Raw genomic sequence first — 25196 nt, 5'->3', positions numbered from 1 at the left:
CACACGCTTTTCCGCAGCCTGATGCTGCTCTTTCATCTCTCAGCTCCTACACTCCTGTCCGCCTCCCACACGTCGGGCATGAAATGTTGCCTGGAGACTCAGCAGCCAGCAGAGCAAATGAGAAGGACTAATCTAGATGACCAGAAAAAAAGGCAGTGCCTCTGGCACCATAAATGCTGAAAGCAGAAAGCGCTGAGATGCTTCCCACACTGCTGTCCCTGAGCTGTCGGTGGCTGACGGAAGATCAGTCTCTCCTGTTTTCCTAATTAAACTACAGGACTTCTTCACTGCTGTGCAAGTGGTGGGAAGGATGTCACTGCCAGTTCATCTCTCCCCACTCTGGGTAGACTCCAGTCAATCACCCACAGTAGATTTCCCCACTTGTCCTAACTACTGGCCAAAGCCTTTCTAAAGTCGCAGTGGAATGAAACCACCACGATCCCGTTGAGCACCAGGGGAAGCTTTTGTAAGACTTTCCCCTAGTGGGAGGAACAATTACTGGATACAGAGCCTAGACTTCACAATCCATCTGTTTAATTTATAGCGTGTCTTGACAGTACATCTCTGTCAACTCCATCTCTCCAATGGCAAGGCGTAACTGTAATTTAGGAGCTCAGCCATTTGAAAGACCAACCAGGCAGCCATGATCTATTCCAACCCAGCAGATGAGGAAGTTGCTAAGGCACTTTCTCAATTTAAGAATGATTTTATCTCTTTTTCTCTCTTTTCAGCCCTCTTTGCCAGCTGGCATTCCATTTTCTACTTTTCCAGCGGGCATTGCTTCAGCTCAGCGTGATCCTTTGGAGGGGGAGCAGTAGCCTATTTAGAGCTTAAAACACATAGAGATTTACTGGCTGGAACCCCAGAGAACAACCTAGCAAGAAGCTGATGAGGGCACTTGGCCAGATCATCTCCAAAACGCTACTGTTAAAAGAACCTGATATGCATTTTAAGTAAACGCCAAATATGCAAAACCCAGCACATGTAACATGCAGATAATAGCATAAGGTAATGGGCCCTATCTCCAAATAAATAATAGCACTCTCCTAACCACAGGCTGTTCCAGTATTTTCTGTTCACTTCCAATGTCTCTGAAAGGGTCGTATCTATAATATAATAAAACTCCCACAGGCTGCAGCAGGACTAAGATTTAGTGTTACACCCTGGCTTAAAAATGAGGGAAGGAGATTTCTCTTGCACTCCAACAGGCAAAAACTCTGGAATAAATGTGAGCCAGGAAGTGATTATATAAAGGCATTGATAATTTCATTTGCATATAAAATAATAACAACAAGAACGGAAGCTAAATTATCCCATATATACAGAAACCCTGGGTGTTGAGGATTGGCTACTCATTATTCTCTTGTCATATAAAGCAATTCAGTCTGCAGCTGCATTTCTCTCTTACAAATCCAATTCAATCAAGAGAACCGAAACATCATTAGCAAACCCACTGATTTATCCACCAGTAAAGTGCTGATCCAGGCTTCTCTTCCTGCTCCTAATAAATTCTCTACATAGCCGTGTTTGCTCTCTCTAGGGATCTCCCATTATTTTAATGGCTACAGGTTTCTAACTTTACCGCTGGAATCTTTAAGCCTGCAAATCTATAATAGTAGGGTCCAAAACCTGTGGGAGTCATAGGAAAGAAAGGACACAAGCCCAGAACATGTACCCAGTTGCCACAGAGATGTGGCTACATCTAACTGCAGGTGAAGCAGCAGCTGGTGCCTTAAAAACTGCTTTAATAAGATCGGTTTTTTTTCGTTTCTGAAATATAACCACTGACTTCCTGTTTTGTTCTCCCTATTTCCCTCGGCAGGCTTGCCTCCAGAGCCTTGCCTCCCTCTCTGTACCTTTCCCTGGCTCCTGCTTGCTTTGGTGCCTTCATTGCCAGCTTGCTGGGCTCATTTACCTCTGCTCCGGCCTCTCTTCTGCAGAAACGCAGCAGCTTTGAAGACCAGTGCTGGGTGTTGTCTCTGGTTCCTCCTGCCCATCATCCACCACCAGGGCTCCGGGAGGTCATCTCCAAGCCCATCACAGCATCGTCCCGTTGCTGCTTTCACATGCAGGAGCCTGTTCACAGTATTTCAAAGCTGGGGCACACACTTCTGCGTCCTTTTCAAGGTGGGCTTCAAACAGGGAAGGCCCAAGGGCGGCTAGAAGTGCCGTTGCCTTTTGGGAATAATTTCCCAAGCTGCAGTTTCCGTAACTTCTTTAACGGTCCTGGGTCATTTTGTCTGCCAGGTTCATGTGATGTTTGGTTTGCCTGTGCTCCTTTTATCTTTTAAACACAAAGAAGTTATTTCCTTGGAATATGGGAGGCCAGAATTAATGTTCTATATGGCAGCTAAGACACTCAAGTTTGGCCTGAACTTTATTTTTAAAAAAACTGTACAAAAAGTAAGAATCCAAATCCACCTATGACAGTAGCCCATGTTTAATACAGCTTTAATAAAAAGTTTTATTACATTCCTCTCTTGGAATGGTATTATTTTCCTACTTGCTGAACATGATATCCAAGAAAACAAGAGTCAGATAACAAGAGTCTTAAAAAAAGAGATCTTTATTTAAGAAATGCTATAAGTGAAAGATAAAATGATTACTAACATAAGATACTTGACACTTGCATTTATTTACTTTTTCGTCTCTCCCAATTGGAGCATGGATATATATGGGTGATTAGCGTGTTCTGCTTTTTTATTTTTAATCATGTGCTCATGCATTTGCAAAAATTCAGCGTCTGGACTGAAAATAGGAGGAAAATGTTCATGCTTAGAATAGCTGTTTGGGTTTTTTTAAGAAAAAAACCCAACACGTTTATTAGTCTAGGGAGTGAGATGTTAAACTAACAGATGTGACTGAATTTGATGTAAAGAATTCCTGTTTGCCATCGGAATTCCTAGACATGCTTAAAACGTTAGGGTCCTTGGCCACTTTGGGAAACCTCTTTTCCCGGAACTGTACAAGCACGTGTTTCTTGTGCAATTGCACAAAGGTGAATACATCTTTCATCCCGGGCAGCTGGATCACAGCATCTACGTTGTGCCAGATGGCATGCTGGAAATTTGCATTCAAGAAAGTGATGGAACAGAACTGGTTGTTAAGGAGGTGCTGGCAGGAGACAGCATCTCCAGCCATCTCAGCATTCTTGATGTTATCACAGGTCACCCTGCTCCTTATAAAGTGGTCTCAGCCTGAGCAGCTGTTTTGTCCATTATGTTGCGACTTCCAGCAAGTGCCTTTCAAGTTGTCTTCCAGAAATATCCTGGAACCCTTGTTAGAGTGGTACAGATCACCATGGCGAGGCTGCAGAGAGCAACATTCCTTGCTTTGCACAACTGCCTTGGTCTGACTACTGAGCTCTTCAATTGTCAGAGCCAAGCCATCCCACTCATCTCTGTGGCAAGTGTAACATCTGGAGGAAGTTCAAGCAAGGCAGTAGAAAGACAAGTGTCTAATGTATCACAGGAAGATCCTGGATAAAAGTTTGAAAAAGTTGGGAAGCACTGGAAATAGATACGTTGAAGATTTCTGGTACAGAAAACTCTGAGCATGTTCTCAGAAGAAGCCTTTTTTCACCTCCCTATGGAGGGTCTGCAGAGGCTTCTAATAATTCCAGTGGTGCAAAAGTCAGACATAGACATGGACAGAGTGCACTTTGGCTCAGAGGACACTGCCAGCAGTTCTGTTGTGGGCAAGTCAAAATTGAAGAAGACTGTGACAGCGACAGAAACTCCTTCAGCAGTTCTCCATTATAGTGCTGTGCAAGATTCATGTAATAGCAAACATATTGATGCCATCGTCAAAGCAGCAAAGAAAGATATTTCGACCTTGATGAAAATTGATGATCCTTTGTTGTGGAATGGCAAAGTGATGCTGCATCAGATTACTGCTGGGACTGTGCTATCAAAGCAAGGAGATCAGGATGCTAATGGTTGTGGTCTCAGTGATGCTTCACATGTACCCACAGAAGACAGGCTTGGAGGAGGACACCTGTCTGTTCCTTACCCATCCAGGAGAACTCATAGGCCAGCTTGCTGCCCTGACTGGGGAACCACTGATTTTCACCATCAAGGCTAATTGAGACTGCAGATTCCGGTCTATTTCCAAGTCCCATTTCTCTGAGATAATGCAGGAGCAGCCAAGCATTGTTCTCGGTGTGGCCCATGCTGTTGTAAGAGAATGCCCCAGTTCGTTAGAGGCAAATTGACTTTGCCCTGGATTGGATGGACGTTGAGTCTGGACAAGCTGTTTATAGGCAGGCTGACAAGTCAGATTGCACATACGTTGTGTTGAATGGTTGACTTCACTCAGTCATATGTATGGATGATGGAAAAAAGCACCTGACAGGTGAATATGGACAGGGAGACTCAATTGGAGTGGTAGAGGCATTAACCCACCAACCTGGAGCTGCAACAGTACACGCAGTCAGAGAGTCAGAACTTGCCAGACTCCCAGAGGGAGCACTGAGATTTACCAAACACAAATTCTCCCAGGTTGTGACTAGAGTTATTCACCCGCTGGGTGAGAAGATTCTTGGCAGTCTTCAGCAGGAAGGTCATCCTCGTGAGTTACACAGCTCGAGTAGCAAGTGGGATGCCGGAAATCCTGCCAGCAATCTCTCCACAGCAGCTCTTATGGTGGTGTCTGAAGAGGTGCCACTTACGGCTTTTACTCAGGAGCTCACGCATGCTCTCAAGCATGCTCTCAGTGCTGTGGGTCCCGCTTTGCTGCTCACCAATGGTAACATCAAACAACGACTTGGTTCTGCTGTGCTGGATAGTATCCATGGATCCCAACCAACTAGCTGGCTGGGACAGCAGGAGAATATTCACCCTATTATACCCTACCAGGCAGACAGCACCCTTACTCCCAGGACCCAACGCTGCATCCAGCAGGCTGACTGCATCTTAATGGTGGGACTGGGAGACCAGGAGCCTACTGTTGGAGAGCTGGAGGCACCGCTGCAGCCCATTTGCACTATGCTGCTGCACTCGTGGGCACGCCAAGCGAGCGACACTGCTGCTGAGTTACTGAGTCATTCCCATCTCTTCTCCAACACATCACATTTTTGCCACAAACCGTAACTCGGGAGTATAGCCGTTTGCTAGAACTGGACTGTGCAAAGCAGGAGGGAAACCCCAACACAAAACCCAAACCAGCATTTTTAAAAGTATATTGGTAGAAAACTAAAGCTGGGTAGCCCATTATGAGAGAAATTAACTCAGCTTTATGATACAGTTTAAATCTTAGGCACCATTCGTGTTTACAGAGCAGAATTAAAACCTTCTGTAATAATTTATGAGCTTGTGCCTATTGACAGAAGTGAAAAAATGAGAACTAAAATGAAATCAGCTGGCTGTTACTCAGCATCCACTGCCCAACTGGATCAGGAAAAGTGTTAAAATGCGTCCCGCAATTTTCCTTCCCAGCTCTTTGAGCTTGATTTTCAGATAAAAAAAAAAAAAAGGCACCTGAGAATGTTCTTAAATGCTCTCTGTGCCTCGCATCAAAGGAGTTTTCTACTTTGGAAAAAGAGAGCGGGCCTTGTCTCAAAATGTACTTTTGCCAGGAATTCTGTCCTGATTAGGCTGCCTTGGAGCACTTTCTTGGGTGGGTGCCATACTGAAGTTATTGGATGGCAGCCATGTGTTCAACACTCTTAAAATAAAGTCTATTCCCTTAATTTGCAACTCAACATAAAACTTAGGGTAAGTCTATTGATACCCCTGGAGGGTGGGGCCAACATACATATGTATGCAATTATTTTCAGGATATTGCAATAAGTACATATATGCTCCCACAGAAGTTGCTCTGAAGTTGAATGCTAACGATCCTTGGGTATGCATTTTGCCCCCGTCTGGTTTCTTCATTTGCAAATTATTCCACATTCAGATCTCCCCACTGGTACTAATGAAAATGTTGGATAATCCATACCTTTGAGTCAGCTCCTCCTAAAGACAGGCTGGCCTCTCCAGCCCACACGATCCTAGCCCACGACGTAACAAGAACTTAGCAAAGCACTTCAGTAGATGTTTATAGCCAAGCCTGTTAGACTGAACTCATCATCCCTGACCAAACTCAAGTGCATTTTTGAGCCTGAACGTTTTAGAATGAGGCGTGTGGAAGAATGCCTTCACCAGGGTCATTTTATTGTGACACGGATAGCAGGAGATAAGACTTTTCTCTCTCTCACTCAGAGGAAGACTTGTCAGTATTTCTCATCCACGTTTCACAGATCCATCAGGGAGGATGAAACGAGGTGGAGTGCACATGGTCATACTGACTTGTATTTTTCCTGTATAACGGGCATCTGGTGTTAAAGATGTTAGTTTACTCTTTCGCTCACAAGCTTTCCACTCTGTATAATGCTTTACGGAGACCATCCACCCTCTTTCAGACCTCATACTATCTCCTACATGGTTCCCTACCAGGTGTGGTTACCTACGTAGCATGCAGAGAGAGAAAGACACAGAAGCAAGTGTGTGTATCCAGAATAAAAACAGCTAATATTACCTTTCCCTTCCCTCTGGTATCTCCGCAGACCCGGATCTCTCACGGACACTCACAGAATAGCCACGCACCTAAGTGCAAAATGCTGTTCTTATGGTAAGGTCCCTCATGTAGAGCTAAGTGAAAGATGATTCTTTAGTTGCCAGAGATACTAATCTAAAAATTAATCCTTCATTTTCAATAATATTTTCTAATTAGGTTTTTTGTATCTTTAAAATCACAACGTGACATTGGTTATTCCACAAGTGACTTGGGGTATACGAAACAGAGATGAGTCTGTCTTTTAACACTGAAGATGTATTTAGTACTCTGTAATTAACACCAAAATGGTAATCACTAATTTTCAGATAAAATTAACTGTGGTTCATTGGGAAAAATTATGCATTCTGTTGAATATATAATTATATCTATTCTAAAGCAATCACTGCTCATATTTACATATTGAGAAATGGTTGCTGGAAATATGACCTACTTGGTAATAAGAAACAGTTTTGATTTTGAAGAATATTTATTCATTACACTATCGTACCTGAATGTTGAATTCCAGGAGGAGTATCTACATGCTGACTAAACTATCAAATTACTTCTCATTTTTTATCTTTTCCTTTCTCTCTTTTCCCCCAGACTACACATTACCAATGATCTGAACGATTTTGTTCGGCATTTTGCTGGATGAACTTTGCAAACACCTCTCTGCAGCGAGCACTGAGAAGGGGTTTTGGTAGCAGCAGTTGGAGTCTAAAGCGGATCAGCTTCATATAATAGGTACAAACGACACAGGAGAGCGTGAGTCATTCCCCTTAATCTACACCAAGATGCTGAGTTCAAAACACGAAAAGGTCACCTCTTTGCACGCAGATGAGAGTACAAAGTGATCCAATTGTCATCTTATTTCTCTTTAACGTCTGTGGCCTCTGTAACGCCACTTTGAACAGAGATCACGTGGGAGAGAAAAACCCCAGCATGCCTCGACTGTACGTGGAATCACAGAAGCTGAAGACAGAGAGGATGGATGAACCCCCTTGAGAAAGGCCACAAAGAACACTCACTACAACTAAAATCAGATTTTATCCCTTCTGATTCCCTTAAATTTAAACTACACTCCTGTTAACATTCAAGGGGAGGCTGTTTTATGAGTCCCTGATTTTATAAGGTTTTAGAAGTTCGCAGGATTTTTGCAAATTCAAGCGTAGGAGTGGCATCCTATACACTCACTCTAATCCTCTGGAAACTGGCAGCCACTGCTACCCACTGGCACTGCCTGTGTAGTAGTCAGAAGAAGTAATATTCACAATTAACCCTTAGCTTCAGTATTAGCAGAGGGAGCCAAGGGAGGGGGGCTCACGTAGAGCCGACGGTAGGGCACGGTGTGAGGTGAGAACCCATCGAAGCAGGCGTGCCACTAGCACATCTTATTATTAAGCAACTAACTTTAATGCGACTAAATGTTTAGTCAAAGCTAAAACATTAAGTGGAAATACTGCCTTTGATTCTGCTTTTAATTGGGAAGGCTTCCATATCTAGGGCAATCTGTCGAGTTAGACCGCCTGAGGAAAGACGGCAGGAGTGTAAAAGAGATGAGCAAACAGGTAGCAGCAGCTACCACACCGTTCCATCTACAAAGAAAAACAGGGATTTGTTTAGAGCTGGGATGGTCTCCAGTGGAAGAAGTGGGGAGACAGATGGAGCCTGGTAAATTAAAAAAAAAAAATAATGAAGAATTATATGCAACCAGCCTTCATTTGCTCTCAAAATCTGTTTCACCACTGATTGCTGGAAATGGTGAAATGTATGGTGAAATACGGAGTTTCAGGCTGATACCACTCCCTCAGTTACAACTGATGAGTCTTTCCATCTTACCTCTCCTTGCCAGATCTTGATATTGAAGCTTAGCTTCAGTTTTCTCCTGCAAATCATGACCTCTTTAAAACATCTCCAGAGAAGAACGCACTGCTCCAGACTAGGTTAGGAGAGACACCAAGCATATTGCTTGCAGGGAATGAAAGTGTTTCTTGAAATACCTGGTATCATCACACAAGCATTAGGGTAACAGGACAAATAGAGAAATGTTTGCAGGGTGTTACCCAAGCTATGGAAAAGGCTTTGAGCACCCAGCATAGACAATGAATGACATTAATCAGTGCAAAATTCCAATGACCTTTTTTGCAGATCAAATTTGCAGATTTTGTCATTTTATAATCCCTTGGTGCCAAGATTGTCTGGATCAACCTGGCTTCCAGCGTAATTCACAGCAGGCCTTTGCACTACTCTACTGCTACAGCACGCAAGGAGCCACTCAGCTACTAAGACTTGCTGAAATGCTGCACACTCCGGCCTCTCTCCTTTCCGTTATGTACTTGATAAAAGAGTAAGAGCATGGACCAGAATCCAGTCATAAGCCTTTCCCAACTCGGGAAGTCCCTGTTTCTACAGACATCTTAGTTCTGAAATGAAATCCGTCAGTTTCTATTCCTAGCAGAAATTCCAGCTAAGTATTCCTGCCTCCTTGACCTCATTTGAGTATTGTAATGTAGTTTTGCTTAAAGAACCAAAACTTCTGATGTCACTTGTCAGAGATTCAGTATCTCTGTGAGTGGAAATCCCCATTGACTGCTGAGCCATAACCAATATTTGGACAGCTGTTCTCTGCTTTACTCTTTGGAAAGAAAAATGACCAACATTTCTGAGGATGACAGAAAGCTAATAAAGGACAGCGAGTCCCTCCTCTCACTGCATCCATGTTAATATGGACAACTCCTTCTGCACTACCATAGGAATGTCTACCCCGTACTTTGGTGCAAGTATGTGAACCCAATCCAGACAGCGCTAACCCTGTTGACCAACTTCCCCTGAGCAACTGGTCCCATGGATTTCAACGATGCAAGTTACCCGTAAGTGCAACCGCAGTCAGAATCAGGAACATATTTTTCAGCTGATCCTAATATTAATCAAGCAGTGTGTTGCAAGAGCTTCACAGAACATAAATTTAACTAAAGAATTTCTTTAAAAAAATGAAATTAATTTATACCCTCACCAGCACTTAGTGGGGTGCTCTTACCATTTGCCTTCAGTTCCCACCATATTTCAGTGCTATTTAGTGCCACTGTATTTAAGGGTCATGTGCTATTTCCATGATTAATCTCATTTTTCAAAGGTGCATAGCTCATCTGCTTTAATTCCCAGTGGGGACTGGAAGCAGCTTGCCAGTGATCAGCTTTGGTGTGAATTTTTTTTCCTATCTTTAAAAAATGGCTTATTCAATCAATCCACTTATTGCCTTGTAGAGAAGAAGCATTTACTCCCTGATGCTGCAGTGCTTGCATGGTGTTGGGCCTGTAGTCCTTACTGGAAAACCATGTGTGTTCTAACTGATGCGAAAGCCTCCGATGATTTTGGCCCGAGAGACTGGGATTTTTCTTTTAATGGAAAACAAACCACAGCTTTAACATTGCAACTTTTATACGTGAGCGCAGACGCACGCTGCTTTGGGAGCAGGGGCCTGAAATTGGAAAGTACAAACTAATTTCCCTGAAAAGAAGTGTTCACACTTTCGTCACTCCTTTGCCTTTGTGTTATATTAATGTGTTCTTAAGCAATCGATCTCATTTAGAGGGGAATAATATGGTTACATAATTTAATAGATCAATTTGTTAACAATCATGGGAGAAGATGAAATATGTCCTTATGCTTCACGGAAATAACAGAAAATTAGGATACTATTATTGTGACAAAGGCAAGGGAAATGCATGCCAAGTAACCAATTAATGTAAATCAGCACCATCTGATTGGTATTAGTCACTGTAGGTGCATTTATTCTGACAAAAGAGCTGGCTTTTGCATTTGAGGCAATCAAATCGCTCTGATGGTAGAAGTCCAACTCAAAAAAGCAACTAAACTGAAAAAGCCGACTTTGACAGTCTCTTTCATACCCATTGCCTGCATCTGCGCTTACTCCTGTGCGACACAATTATTTTTTGCCTCTAACGTGTCCAGGTATGCAGGGGTTAGACCAGTAAGCTCCCGTACGCCCCCCAAACCAACCAGTCTGTCACTTAGGGATCCCCTGCGCTGGTTTTCCCAAAAGCTAAGGTATGTTTCTCACAGTGTTTCAAGAAAGGAAAAAGTCTCTGCGAGAGCAGCGTGGCGCGAGGTTGTGCGGCTGGAACATCATCATCCAAGTGTCAGCTTCCGCAGCGTGGGTTGGGGAGAGGCTGTGAAGGTACGAACCACAGTGTTGAACACGAATATAGGTATTAACGAGACAACGTTATGTTTCAGCACACAGTGCCCTTCCCGTCGTCGGGGAGAAACACTAAGAAGCCGCCGCCTCTGAAGGTCACGGGCGCCCTCAGCCCCATGTCCCAGGCGAGGCCCTGAAGGGGAGAGGGGCCAGGGCTCCTGCCCGGCCCCGGGGCGCTGGAAGCCGCCTGAGGGCGAGGAAATAGGGGGCCAAAATAAGAAAACAAGCCCCCGTTTCAGGGTCACCCAAGCTCCAGTCCCGGCCGGCCGCGGGGCGGCGCTCCGCCCCCCTGCCCCGCGGCAGGCCGTGCGGGGCCGGGCAGGGCCGTGCCGGGAGCCCCTCGGGCGGGCGCAGGCAGGCGGGGCCATCCCCGCCCCTCTGGCCGCGCCGCAGCCGCCGGAGGCGAGCGGAGCCCGCCAGTGTGCGAGCTGCCGCCGCCGCTCTCCGCCGCGCCTCCCGCCCAGCCTAGCCCAGCCCAGCCCGGTAGAGCGAGCCCCTGTCCCTGCTCCCCCCCGCACCGCCCGGCCGACGAGAGCCAGCCATGGGTAAGCGAGCCGGGCTGCCGGGGAGCCCCCGCTCCGGGGAGGGTGGGAGCCGGGGGCAGGTGCGGGGCAGCCCCGGGGGTGGCGGCGGCCCCGGCCCGGCGGGGCGGGGGGCAGCAGCCTGTTGAGCGGGCCCCGGGGCGGCCGCCCCTCCGGCCCCCGCCTCGCCCCGCTGGGGCCGGGGCCGCTGCCACCACAGGGACTCGGGCGGGAGCGGGGGGGGGGGGCGCTCCTGGGCAGCCGGCGGGGGGCAACGGGACCTCGCCAGCTGCGGCGCGCTCCCTTCCTTTAAAAATAAATTATTATTAATCTGTACTAGTAGTACAGAGTCCCGGAGCTACAGTTTATTGGAGGCCGCTGTAGGCAGCCGGCCCCGGAGCGTGTCTGCTCTCCCTCCGTCCCGCTGAAGCTGAGGAAGCGGGGCGGCCGGCGGGGCCGTGCCGGGCCCGGGGGGAGCGGGACGGGGCCGGGTCTCCCCGCGGGGCTGGGAGCCGGCGCTGTGGAGGGAGGTGGTATCGCCCCTCGGCGGGGCCGGGGGGTCCCGCTCGGCCCCTCCGCGCCCAGCGCGGGTCGGCTGGGGGGCGGTGCGGGTTTTGCCGGGGGTCGGAGCGCGGTGCGAGTGAGGAGGATGGGACTGGGGGGGGGGGAGCGGAGGTGTCTCGTCAAGGTGGGAAGCGTTGGGGACGCCCGTGTGCCCGGCATCAGCGTCCCGGCGGGAACATGAGGGAATCCTGTGGGCCCTTGGGATAAAGTGATGCGCTTTTAGCTCTTGTAGCTCGGGGTCTTGGTCCTCTTCCTCCTTCGGTGGAGGCAATGGGGCGTCGATGGAAAGTGGCGGCTTCTGTTCCCGAACTTATGTAGAGGGGGGGCGCTTGGCGCGAGTGGGTTACCGGGAGCAAAGCGAGGCCCCGCCGGGGGAAGGGTTGGTCCTGCCCGTGGGTCGCTCGGTGGTCGATAGCACAGGCTCAGCCTTCGCGTCCTTCTAGCGCGGGCCTTTTTAGCAGGGGCTGCCTCCTGCGAGCCTTCCCGTTCAACCAACGGTAGACCCAAATGTATTAAGCACTAATGAAAGTTAGGAGGTTTGGGGGGAAAAAAAGAAAAAGAAGAAGAATACAGCTGTATCTTCGGTCCAGTTTGCCAGTGGCGTATTATTGCGTAGAGGTTGCAGCTGCTAAAGCAGAGCTATCAGTGCGTGCCCATGTGTTAATATGCACACGCTGATGCTGGCACTGTCTCTGGTTTTAATTAAGAAAGAGAAGGAAAAAAAAAAAAAAAGAAGAATTAATTACTCAGCCAAAGCCAAAGGAAGCTGACAGAATTCCTATGGTTGCTACTTTGTTAAATTAATTCTCATCACCTAATTCCTTAATTTCTAAATGCTTATTAACTGGTTTGTTCCCTAGCTTAGTGAAGGTCAGACTCCTGTCGTATTACAGTTTTTTTGCTAAGCTTTTTTGAAGTTTCCAAAACCTCTTTCAATGCATGTTAAAGTACGGAACCCTACTGCCTCTGCAGCTCTGAAGGCTGAAACAAACCAATCAGCTTTATTATCTGCACCAGAAAGCTTATTTTTTGCATGTATATTCCGATACTTACTCTTGTAGACTATGCTTTCCTAACTCTTGATATTAAATGAAACTGTAAAGTTCACAGCCTCTCCCGTGTCTGTATCTTAGTATCCTTCTCAACATACACTTTTACTCTACTGCCATGGATCCATGTCAAATAAATCTTGAAATGGGGGTGGGAGAGGGAGAGAAATGTTTTCAGGTTTCTTACGAAGAAAACTGTACTCATTGGATTACAACATCTTATTGGGGGAAGAGGCAGGAAATAAAGTTTGTTAAATAACATGTAACACGTGTAAAATTATTCTTAAGTGTCTTTGCTACTAAGTCTATGAAACTGATTTTTCTTCAGTAAATTAAGTTGCTAGGGATTGAAATCAAAAAGTTGTTTGAAATCTTTGTGGATGATTCATCTTGAGGAGAAGCAAATCTTAATTGTAGTCCTAAAATCTTAGAAAAACACTGAAGTTAGTCTCGCAAGTTGTGGCTCTGCAACAGTATCTGAAATGTATGTCTTATGTCTGTATAGAATGTCTTGTCCTGAATGTAACAGTTGGGGAAAAGGGGAGTGGAGAGAAGAAAACATTTCTTGAATGTTCTGCAAATAATGATGATAATAGCACAAAACTCCAAGGTCTGATGACTTCTTTGCTTAGAAATGCTGTTGGATGATCAAGCCATGCCTGGTGGGGTGGCGGTGGCATGGTCAGTCAGGCTCTAGAGGGTACTTCTAGAGAGCACAAATTTCAGATGAAAAACTTCAAAAAGAAGTTACAAAAAGAAGTCTTTGTCAGCTGGGGATCCAGTCCCTCATGAATACGATGTTTTGTTTGTGCCGTTGTGTAACTGCTGCCTTGGCCTTGGGTAGGCTGAGGTTGATGTGACCATCTAACCAGGACGTGTTTGCAGCCCTGGTGCTGTGTCGAGCTTCCTGATCCAATGGGAAGGATGTGTTTGACTGGTTTTCCTTGGGACCATTTCAGTTGTCCTTTCTCGCACAAAATTTTTGTGTAGGACTAGCGGAGGTGCTGAGAGCCCACCGTGGCCACTGATGTTCTGAGGGTCGGGGACATTGTGTTCAGCACCGGTTACGGTTTGCATCTGCTGGAGGGTTGTCGGTAATAACCAGCACAGTGCTCTATGTGTCTCGTGTGAGAAAACCCACCTCTTAACAGCATGGCACACGCTCTCCCAAACGTAGTGTCTCATCTAGGAGGTGGGGAGGGGGCTAGTATTTTACAAAATGAACAAAAAGTGTGGAAGATTTTTGTTCCTAGAAGTTCCGAAAAGTGGTACGGTGTTGTTTCTTGGGAACTGCATGTTTTCATGATTTTCTTCTTTGTACTCCTCAAACTGTTGCTTTCAAGCAAGAAAAGTGGTTGCAGCAGAGTGCGTACATGTGTGGTGGTTTTTTTGTTGTTTAAAAAACCAAAAAATGATACTGAGGAGAACACTGTGCACAAACGGGGGATGAAATGATGCCCGCCTTCATGTGGGTTTGCATCCCGTCTGTCTGCAGTCCCTGTGCAGAAACTGCTGCCACGCAGAGCCCGCAAACCCAGGAGTTTCCAGGAGCATCAATCACGCTGTGCCGTGACGGGGCCGTCCCCTGTCCTTCACGCCTTCTGCAGCACATCCAGCTTCCCCAGCAGCACTTGCTCCTGCATCCCAGAGGGACCCATCCCTTCCTCCTAGATAGTAATCTCGGGGGACTTCTACCACCCATAGAAATGGTCCTCACTTTTCTGTGAAACGTGTCCAGAGTAGGTTCAAATATTCCCTAAACCAGGCTTTCTTCTTATAAACAGCTGGGGGCAAATCCTGAAAGAGAATCAGTCCTCTGTCTTTCTGTTCAGCTGTATACTTTGTCCAGGCGGGAGCTGAAATCTTTTGTGTGTTGCGGTAATAGTAAAATCTGATTAGTATCGGTCATTAAGGGTGGCTGGATTTCAATTGTCAAGTGTTGTAGTCCATATTCTGTTAAATCTTGCACCTCTTAAATATATTTAACCTTGTTCCTATATATAAAAAAAGAAACTAATATTAAGTTTATCTTCTCTTAAAACCTGTGAAATATAAAATTGTTTACTGCTGCCCTTCCTCTGTCTCCACAACACCTGCTTAGGCTATTAAAAAGTACTTAATTTTGCCTTCTCACTGTAATCCTCCTTGTCTTAGAAGGAGGTGGAAGAGAAAATGTTGTGCATTTCAGATTTTTCCCAGTATCCTAAACAACTTGTGTTTTCACCATGTTTACAGATTCTCCCTCCTGCTCTCTTTCTAAATGTGTGATTCAACAATATAGGAAATCTGCTGTCCTATGTGTGAATTATCATGTGTCTGATAAGTCTTGAAATGTTACGTTTCAGAAAAACATACTGGATTATAGATTACATCCTTGTCAGGGTTGAACAGTGGCAGTGCCTCGTTATCTGTCTTTTTCAGAGTGTTTCTAGAATTTTATAAACCAATTGAAATCTGCAGGTCACTTTCAATGTTTAAAGGACTTTAAGCATTCGATTCTTTTTCTCAAGCCAGGTATGGTGGGTTTTTTTTCAAGTTTGCTTCCGCGTGTTATTATTCTGGCAGTCATCACGTTGCAAGCATTGTTTTTTATACAGTATTTTTTCTATAGCCTTTGCTTTTCAAGATTAATGCTGCCTAATCATAGAATGGTTTGGGTTGAAGGAACCTTTAAAGATCATCTAGTCCAACCCCCTGCCATGCGCAGGGACATCTTTTCACTTGCTCAGAACCCCATCCAGCCTGACCTTGAATACTTCCAGGGACGAAGCATCCAGGGACAGGGCATCTGCAACTTCTCTGGGCAATATTTAGCAGTATCTAAAGTCATTGCTGTAAAAAAAATAAGTCCAAAGTCCATTTCATGATAAGGTTAAAATAAATTTAAAATAAACCCAGAGAAGGCTGCTCCTTGGTATCTTTTTTATTCCTCGTGCAGCAGCATCGTGTCATCCCTGAGTGGGTGCACAATCTCATAGCGAGGATTTTGTTTTCCCTGAGATATACAGCTGGTACAGCCAGACGCGGAATCATTGCGCATATTGTACTTCCACTGATGGTATTTGGATTTAAATGCCTTTTTATTTTTCTAGAAGAACATTGTATCCAGTAAAATTTCACTAGGGTAAAGCATTTTCAGAGGGAGCTGCTGCGGGTTGTTATGTTACCACACTCCCCACGAGGGCAGTTCTTCCCCCTGAAACTCCTGGGGTTTCTCTTCTTTTTCACCTTCCCCATGTGCGTCCCAGCGGTGTGTGCCCTTCACCCCTCCTCACACGGGGGTGCGCCTGGGCCCCATGAATGCATCCCTGGCACCTGCCTGGGCTGCACATCGCCTTGCTCATCTGTGCAGCTCCTTAGGCTGTTCCCACTGGGACACCAAGAACTTGCATGGAGCCATGGGAGCCACCTTCCCACGAGTTGCTCAGGTCCTCCTGCAAAAACTTTGAACCCTTTGTGGCACCACAGTGTTAATGCAGTGGAGGATGTATATATTTGCTTATAGCGTACTTTTAACATAGGTGCTTTTTACCCTGGAGTGTGGGGTTGAGGCTCACTCCTGATGGAGCACATGGCATCTCACCGGGATGCTGGTCTGGTGGGATGTGTGGTACTGTCTGGGGGGTCCTTCTTCAGGGTTTGCCTCAGCATGCTTGTGGCTGGATTGGTTTGAACCATCCGGGGAAATCAAAATCCTTTCTGTTCCCCTGGCTAGTTCTTTAAAATCCATTTGGGTACGAGTGCCTCTGGGTTTGAGCTGTGGTGAGCAAATGAAAGATAGTTTAGTCTCTGTGTGGGACATCAAAGATGGTTGTAATAAAGTAATGGGTCTCAGCTGAGCCTGCGAGGCTCTATACAGATGCAGAAGCCTGCACTGGGAGGATTACCGGGTCAATATCCACAAAGGACGAAACAGCCATGGTGACTCTTGCCCATCACACCCATCTTGTAAGGTGGTTTCTTCCAGGTCATATGTGATGTAGCCTGTGGCCTGGAAGAAGCGAACTCACTGTGACAGCACCAGGGGAGGAATCCACGTCTCCTGATCCTCTCCCAACTTTTCTACCACAGGCAGGCGTGAACCTCAGACAGCTGGGGTGCCAGGGTGGCTGTGCCCATCAAAATTCCCTGTCATCCCTCCCCTCTAAACACAGTGAGCAGCAGTGGAGGAGATGTGACCGTTCGGTGTAACGAGTAGATAGCATCATATGTGCCACTTAGTCCTCAGCTGTTTGTTACTTTCTGTTGCTGCTCTGTCTTGGTGCTTTGTCAGTCTCCCTCTCCGTAATTGTTTGTCTCTTGGGTTTTAGGCTCAAAAGCTTGCATGTGGAGTTGCGGCTTGGGAAACATTTGCAAGCAACACAAAGAACTATGAGAATTCAAGATCTTTTGTTCTCCATTTTTTTTGGAGCTGTTTGACTAGCAGCAATTTCAAAATGTGAATGGAGCTTATGTTTCATTAATAGAAAGATGTGCCTGATGCAGAGCTGTCAGTGTGGTATAAACCTCAGTGCATCGCTGTGTGTTTGTTTTTGTGCTTTGATACTTGAGTGCATGTGACACTTGAAATTTTAACCTGAAGTTTCAGGAATGTGTTTGTACTTAATGTTTGGGTTGGTTTTGTTGTTTTGGTTTTTTTTGCCTGGGGGGAGGAATGTTGAAAAGGACTGTGGTTCAAAGATAGTCAGGACCTGGGTCATGAAGAAGAATGGACTTCTTGAAGTTATGAACTGATTTGGACTATCCAACTTAAGATATAGCCTTCATAATTTTGTGGATTTTTAAAAATGTTTTATTAAGAGTATAGAGCAATCATTGCATATTGCAGCCTAAAACTCTGTCTTTGTATACATTCCTTCAAAGCCAATGACAGTATAAGAATTGCCCCCATCTAAACCACACATAAGTCAGAGAATGGGATTGTGCTGAAGGCAAGCAGGGCAAAACTTGCTCTGATAGTGGCTCAGGAGTAGGGAAGCAGCTGGTTTGCCTTCCAGGTGCCGGTTTGTGGACCGGGCAGGCAGAAAGGATGCCTTGTGTTAACAATGCAGCTGGTCGGGAGATCCAAAAACCAGAGTAAATGATGGGAGTCCAGCCAGAGGAGGATTACGTTTTTGAGTAGTGTACTGGGTTTCATAATATTGGAAACATACATTTGGACTTAATGGTCGTTTTGCTGAGCTGGAGCCATGGAAGCTGCCGCTGATGGCGAACCGAGGAGGAATCCCACTCCCTCATGCTGCCAGCAAGGCACAGCTAACTGGGACTCTCTGATGTCTGGGTTTCGCTTTACTATTTAGTCTGAATTTTTGGCAGCTTGCGTGCTAGAAAAACGCATAGAGGGTTTTCATTCCTAGTGCTGAGGGCACACTGGGGAAGCTGCAGGGTGAAGGTGAGCATTGGCTGGTGCCTGTGCCCTTTGTGAGCCTGCCCGGGAGAGCAGCTGCTGTTTGACCTTATTCAAGAGAGATTTCCCATCGACTGTTTTTTAAACTCTTTGGGTTTATATGTGTTTTGCTTTCTGATGGGTCAGAAGTGTTCTGCAACGTAAGAAAGTGCTTTTGTCAAGATGTCTCTCTAAAGCTGCTTAAATTCTAGGTTCTGTGAACCTCTGTCAGGATTTGCTGGAATGAAGTCCTGGGCACACACAGTGCCGACAAACGCCATGCAAATCTGAATTAGTGCAGAGTGCTGGCTGGATCTTCGTTACTTTTTCCTAACTTCCATACTAAAGTAACTTTAATTTTCTTCTTGGTTGTTTTTTGTGTATTTTTGCATTGGTGTTTTTTTAAGGAATAACTTTTGGAAGGTTTTAAATGATTGCTGTTTGTGTGTAAACTTAAGCTTTTGTTGCCACAACTGTGTTGACATAAATGTCATGCACTTTCCCAAACAAAAGTGTAAAATGAGTTGTCGTATTTGTTAGGCACGCAGCTGAAAATAAGTTTGCCCCATGGAACTTCCCTTGTGGGAAGTTAAATGCTTTTCTTGAGCTGCTTAGGCATGTATTACCAAAAAAAAAAGAAGTCAGGAGGAAAGAGAGATGACTAGTGGGAGTATTTGGAGAGAACTTTCGGTGCAAGCACAGGGATCTGCTCCAGCACATCTGTCAAGAGCCCACCACTTGCAAGGTGTAACGAACAATAACGCTTCATGCAACATCTGCTTAGGCTCTGCGATGGGCACTGGCACAAAAGCCTTGAAATCTCTTGAAATCTCTGAGATGCTTGTCGTACTGTGTCAGGGGAATGTGGCAGAATCTAGTGCATCATCTATTATCGCCTGCTTCCTAGCCAGTGAAGTTATTAGGTAATAAAGCTGATAACTGTTATATTGAGCCAGAATTCTCCATAAGCAAATACAAGGAATGCAATGCAGAGGGGGCTTTGCTATGTGTGACTGATGTAGCCCGTGTTAGTAATTATTTCCTTCATACAGTGTGTGCCTTCACTCCATAGACGTTTTTCCCATTCCATGCTGAAATTAAAGTGGCAATTTCTCATGCTTGGTAATTGTCTGATGAAAATCCCCCATTTCAGATAATGTCTGGAAACTTAAAGAAATAATGACATGGAATGAAAAATAGCCAGTTAAGTAATTTTGGGTTTTACGACCTGTAATTTTTAGTCCCTCCCTTTAAATTATTTTTAAACAGTTTGGAAATACCTGCTTTTCTCCTCGAACTTGAGCTGTGAGTAGCGTACAATAGGTACTTAATCTTTAACTTCCTCCTTAAATTCTTTGAGGTTTTTCATCCTATCTGCCACTAATAGGCTTGCAACACTGTGTTTGTGAAATTGTTGTAATCTACCACATATTAAATTCCTTTTATTCCTCAGTGGAAACCTCAGGGAGGCAGAAATGAACCATGAAGGAGTAAACTCTTGAAAATGCTGATTAAAAGTAGCCATGGCAGACTGAAGGTAAGTATTTAGGGAGTGGGTGGAACTGAAACAAAAAACAAATGAGGTAGCAGTGAGTCAAGACTCAAATGATTTTAGCCTTAAAGAGTCTGCAGATTTCATTAAAATTATTTTCTTTTTCTGTAAAACTTTCAAAGTAAGTGATGTACTTCTGCTAGAGATAGAAAACAGCGGGGACATTGGGAGAAACAGCTGTAAAAAAACTCAGGAATTCAGGAGACACTCTCAAAGCAAAATTAAGTGCTCTACTGGAGGGAAGTTGGAGGCTTGGCTTTCTGTTTCCACAGTGCCAGAAGGGCACAGCACACAATGAAATATTGTTGCCAAGGCTAATGGGAATGCCCCAGCTGCTGTTAAAACCCAGTGTATAAATGTGTTAATTACTGCACACTGAATTTTTTTCCCTGTTTTTATAAGAACATACAAACAAAAAATTCAGGAAAATACCAATGTAGTTAGTTGGTGTCATCTACTTCTCCTTACAAAATGCATTTAATTGCTGAAACTATTTTGTTTCATGCTTGATTAGTTGATCTTAGATAGCATTGCTGGTTTTTGTATGTAGAGCCAAATTGTTCAGTATGCTGGCAGTAGGATGGCAGTCTACTTTACGAAGATTACCTACCCTCTTAGAAATAATTCTGTTCAAATGGGTTAGAGAATTAGGAATATTTCTTGTTTGCAACACAGTTGTTAGAGTTTAACTGAAGGATGAGAATGGAAACAATACCTGAGTTTATGTTTAAAAAAAAAAACAACAAAGAAACAAAAGAAGCTCTACTAGCTACTTGGAAAGGTGGTATCTCTGTTCATTAATTCTTTCTTCAGCATGCTAAATGGGTCCCTGTGCAGGGACTCCTGAGGAGGGTCTTATACCAACTTCATAAGAAGATGCAGAAGGGGAAAAGCAGTTATCCAGCCAAAATGTGAGTTCCCAAAGCATTCTTCCCCTTTCCCGTGGTATAAGGCAGGTTTATGGATTCAAAAAATGCCATCATGTTGCTTAAGTTCTCATCTACTGTAATCCTTCTTAAAATACTTGATCCTTAACCCTTTGTTTTTTAGGGAAGAGGATGGTAAGATTAGTAGGAGGGAAGCATGTGTTTTTCCTTCCATACGTGACATACAGCGTGACTGCTGTACCCACTTCCCACATGGTCAGTAATCTGTCATCTTCTGCATGTGTGAAATGTCCCTTATGTTAGGTCCTGTGCCTTGTAAATAAAGTAAGTGTTTTCTACTGCCTTACTCAGAAAATATGTCAAGCTTTTCATTGCATATGCTTCATTGCTCCAACACTTGTGCTTTGCATTTGCATCTGGTTATTAGATCTCTATGGAGAGAGATTTCTTTTTCTTATTCAAGTTTAAACACAGGAGAGAAATCATGGAATCATAGAATGGTTCAGTTGGAAGGGACATTAAAGATCATCTAGTTCCAACCCCCCTGCCATGGGCAGGGACACCTCCCGCTAGACCAGGCTGCTTAAAGCCCCATCCAGCCTGGCCTTGAACACTTCAGGGATGGGGCATCCACAACCTCCCTGGGCAACCTGTTCCAGTGCCTCACCACCCTCACAGTAAAGAATTTCTTCCTAATATCTAATCTGAATTTCCCTTCTTTCAGTTTAAAACCATTGCCCCTCGTCCTATCACTCCACTCCCTGATAAAGAGTCCTTCTGTATCTTTCCTGTAGGCCCCCTTTAGGTACTGGAAGGCTGCTATAAGGTCTCCTCAGAGCCTTCTCTTCTATGAAAACAGGCTGAGAAAGTTGCGGTTGTTCAGCCTGGAGAAGAGAAGCCCTCTCCAGCTCGCTGATCGTCTTTGTGGCCCTCTGCTGGACCCGTTCCAACAGGTCCATGTTTTTCCTGTGCTGAGGGCTCCAGAGCTGGATGTGGTGCAGAGTAGGGGCAGAATCATCTCCCTCGACCTGCTGGCCGCGCCGCTTTTGATGCAGCCCAGGATATGGCTGGCTTTTTGGGCTATGAGTGTGCATGGCTGGCTGATACTCAGTTTTTCATCCACCAATACCCCAAGTCCTTCTCGGCAGTGCTGCTCTCAATCCACTCATTGCCCAGCCTGTATTAGTGCTTGGGATTGCCCTGACCCAGGTGCAGGACCATACAGTTGGCCTTGTTGAACTTGCATTTATTTTCCATTTTAATAATATTTTCTTTTGTCAGGCTAAATCACTGATGTGACAGCAGTATCCCAAAAATGAATAGATCCTGAGCTGCTATGTGTGGTCCCAGAGACATTCAGGCTTTTGCTCTTGGGCACTCTGATAACTTCCATAGTTAGGAGTGGACTTGCAGCAAGAGCCTTCGCTCTCTGGTGGCAGACACGGCTGGAGCTGTGACCCTTAAAGCTTTCCCACTTGGCAGCTGCTGCATGCCCTGCTTTGTCCTGAAGGGGACAGCTGGGAAGAGCACCCTGGTGACAGCCTGCATCCCAGGCCTCCCACAGCACTCAGGATGTACCATGCCGGTGCTTCCTGCTAGGAGATACTGGCAATTAATTTAAAATCCTTCCCCTAGGTCATTGCGGACCTTTTAAGGAGCTTTTAAGGAGCTTTTGCAGTTATTATCTCAGAAACTGCTTTTCTTCCTTGAGCATGACCTGCCAAGGCAGCTGTGTTTCTCTTAAGCACTGAAGTTAATGATGCAAAACATGAAGCTTGAGAGAAGGACAGCAGGATTACAGCCCTTCCTAGCTGTGTGCCCATTGCCAGCATCCGTTGTGTGGGAAACCAGCATGATCAGGGGCTTTTGTGGCTGCAGGACAAAGTGCAAGGCATGGCTTGGGCATCTGCAGTCCTTTCCGCAAGGGGTTTTTGAGGGTGGTGTTTCTACAGCCTTTCAAGGCTCAGCGTGAAACAAGGCAAATGTTCTTTTTTTACTTTTTTCCCCCCTTTGTGTCTGCTTTTTTATCTGTTTGTTTGTTTTGTTGTTGTTTATGGAACGCGGTGGATGCAATAGAAAAGACTTTTTGCAGATGTAAAAGTAATATTGCATTAAAGGGTTCCTCCTTGTGTTTGTGTATACTGCTGACATAACACTTCATTTATAACAAGCCCAGCGGACTAGGTGGCTTTGTGATCACCCTCAGATGCAATCCCCCTGTATGCACTGGGGCAAAAATTGCTCAGTCTAGATGTCTGGTAGTGTTCTGTCTGGGCTGTATAGCTTCTTTCCTATCAGGGTTTTTATAGTAACCTAAACTTGCCTCTCTTCACATGACATTAAATTGGCTATTAACTCAGTCTCTCACACACTGGCCTGCCGTCTTTTTCATTTCCAGCTTTGCTTGGGAGTTCTGTCTCCTGCTGTCTCTCTCCATGAAGCTGTGTGTGGGCTTACCTGTAGCATCCATGGCAGGAGTTTTCACGAGGAAATACCTTCCCAAATGTTAGCCCCGGCAGCTGTGCCCCTGTGGAGATGTGTGGAAGAGGCCCAGCAGCAGTGCCGGCGAGTTTCACCAATGTCTTTTGTCTCCTCATAGCTGTGGTGACCCTGGATGTGAGACCAGGAATGTATGTGCTGGAGATGATTTGAGGAAATGTGCAGCACTACATACTAATTAATGCAGGTCATGGTACTCACAGGATAAGCACCGCAGCTTCCTGCCTCCCAAGTGGTTGCTGCGGTTCTGATGTGAACCCCTTTGGCTTATGCCAAGAAAAAAACCTGCGTAGTAATTAAAATGAACCTGAACTGCCTTGGAGGAGCCTGGTTTGAATTAGGGCATGATTATTAACTCTAGCAGCGTTTGGCTTTGCTAAATCTTTCCTTCCATGCTGTTCATTCCCCTGCTGCTCCATTGGCTCAGTAACGTCTGCTGGGGTAGTATCTGTTTAGATGGGACCCCTCATCTCTGTAGAGAAAGCAGGGGCTTGGCTAACACGTACGTTGGTGAGACTCTGTCAGGGGTACAGTGCCCACTGCAGAGCTTGCCGATGGCTGGCAGGGTCTCTTGTTAGCCCATCTCCAGAAAGCCAGGACTTCCTATAGGAGCAGAAAATGGGGGGGGAGTGAAAAGGTAACTTTATAACTGTACTGAATGCTGTTCTTCTCATAAGCATCTGAAATAGTTAACAAAATAGGACTGCTTGGAGTTACTGCATTAAATCCAAGTCCTTTGGGCTTTACAGGCATTGCCTTTTGTATGCGTGTGTGGGAAATTCAGGAAAAAGCAAGAGTACAACAGAGTTTTAATCTCAAACCATGGAAACTGTCAGTTTGAGGGCTCAGAGAGTCCCTTGCTTATGGTTTTCTTTCACATGAGCTATGTGATTTGCCTGTTTTTTCCTTATATGTAGACAACACCATTTAAAAGAGTATCTTCAGTCTGTCTTTGCGGAAAGGACGGTAAACTGTGAACATGGATTTTTGTAAAAAAAAAAAAATGCAGTAAAGCTTTTTTGAAAAGAAGCATTTTGCATCAGGTTGTCTTGTCGTTGTGTCACAACTATGGAGCCCTAGTTTCAAAGTCTCTCACGTTACCGCTGTGCTACTTGTTTTCCAAGGCATTTTTCAGACAGGATCCATGGGGATCTGCTGAAATGGTTTCCCAGATTCTTCTCCAGTATAGTGCCTGGATGCCCTGATGCCCCAGCCTTGTTCTGCTGTGACGTACAGTGGTGTGGTAAGGCCTTCCATGTCTGTGACCTCTGATGATGGCGCAAATATTATTATTTTTTCACCGTCGATCGCTTTTACAGCGTTTAAGAAGTTGATGTTGGCAGAAGAACAAAAACCAGTAGGAATTTTTTTTTTTAATCCAGACAAGCAAGATACTTATACTAGAAAGGCCTTTCTGTCATAAGAAATTGAAACCTCTTTTGTGGAAAAAATGTCTGAAATGTACACAGTAGTATGCTGCCTTTTTTTTTTTTTCCCACTATGAAAGATTTGTCTCTGTGAAATGAAACCAGTCCTTAGTTTGAAGGCTTGTATTGCACATCCCCTCAGCTTGGGAGTCATTGGAAAGGAAAGCAAATGTATGAGTTGTACAGAGAGGCTGTGTTTTGGGGTCTGCTGATTTTTCCCTGTTTCTTTCTCAGAAGTCCTAATTTATCTTTGGAAAGCTCAAGACATGAGAGATCACTAAGCATAATTTTCCTTGGTCCTGTAAAATGATTAAGTGTTAATGATCTCTAAACGTGACAGTCCCTTCTCCCTGTTAAGAATCACATTTTTGCAAGATATCATTAACCTCCACTACCCGTAAGATGTCTCATGTTCTTTTGAAAGGGGGTCTCTGCTGTCTCCTTACTTTCTCTGCGGGCTTTGGAGAGCTGCAGGCATCTAGTTCTTAAGCACCACAAAAACCTTTGCTCTTGGTTCCTGCTCCTATCCAGCCATTGTCTGTTGTAGTCCTTGAA

At 45.1% G+C, this 25196-nt stretch overlaps 2 protein-coding genes and 1 pseudogene across 4 annotated transcripts in view; all 3 read left to right on the top strand.

Moving 5' to 3' along the window:
• The window catches only part of GEMIN8 (gem nuclear organelle associated protein 8), a 41507-nt gene extending 34204 nt beyond the window's left edge, over positions 1 to 7303 (top strand). Inside the window, exons 6-7 of one of the 3 annotated variants that reach the window (XM_054196292.1) lie at positions 6548 to 6612; positions 7141 to 7289. In XM_054196292.1, the coding sequence (XP_054052267.1) occupies positions 6548 to 6612; positions 7141 to 7163 (88 nt within the window). In that variant the 3' untranslated portion in view covers positions 7164 to 7289. Of the gene's footprint in view, positions 1 to 6547; positions 6674 to 7140 lie in introns of those variants that run through there. The other 2 variants (XM_054196302.1, XM_054196282.1) reach the window with 2 other exon arrangements.
• LOC128917136 (patatin-like phospholipase domain-containing protein 7) lies at positions 1670 to 5090 on the top strand (annotated as a pseudogene).
• A 3819-nt stretch (positions 7304 to 11122) lies between the features above and the next one.
• The window catches only part of GPM6B (glycoprotein M6B), a 110969-nt gene continuing 96895 nt past the window's right edge, over positions 11123 to 25196 (top strand). The window contains exon 1 of the mRNA XM_054196204.1: positions 11123 to 11301. Within this exon, the coding sequence (XP_054052179.1) occupies positions 11298 to 11301 (4 nt within the window). The 5' untranslated portion in view covers positions 11123 to 11297. The remainder of the gene's footprint in view (positions 11302 to 25196) is intronic.

The sequence above is a fragment of the Rissa tridactyla genome, chromosome 1 (assembly GCF_028500815.1).
Source record: "Rissa tridactyla isolate bRisTri1 chromosome 1, bRisTri1.patW.cur.20221130, whole genome shotgun sequence".
In the NCBI taxonomy this organism is placed as follows: Eukaryota; Metazoa; Chordata; class Aves; order Charadriiformes; family Laridae; genus Rissa; species Rissa tridactyla.
The sequence above is the reverse complement of the archived record's forward strand: the minus strand, read 5'-3'. Positions and strand labels throughout refer to the sequence as shown.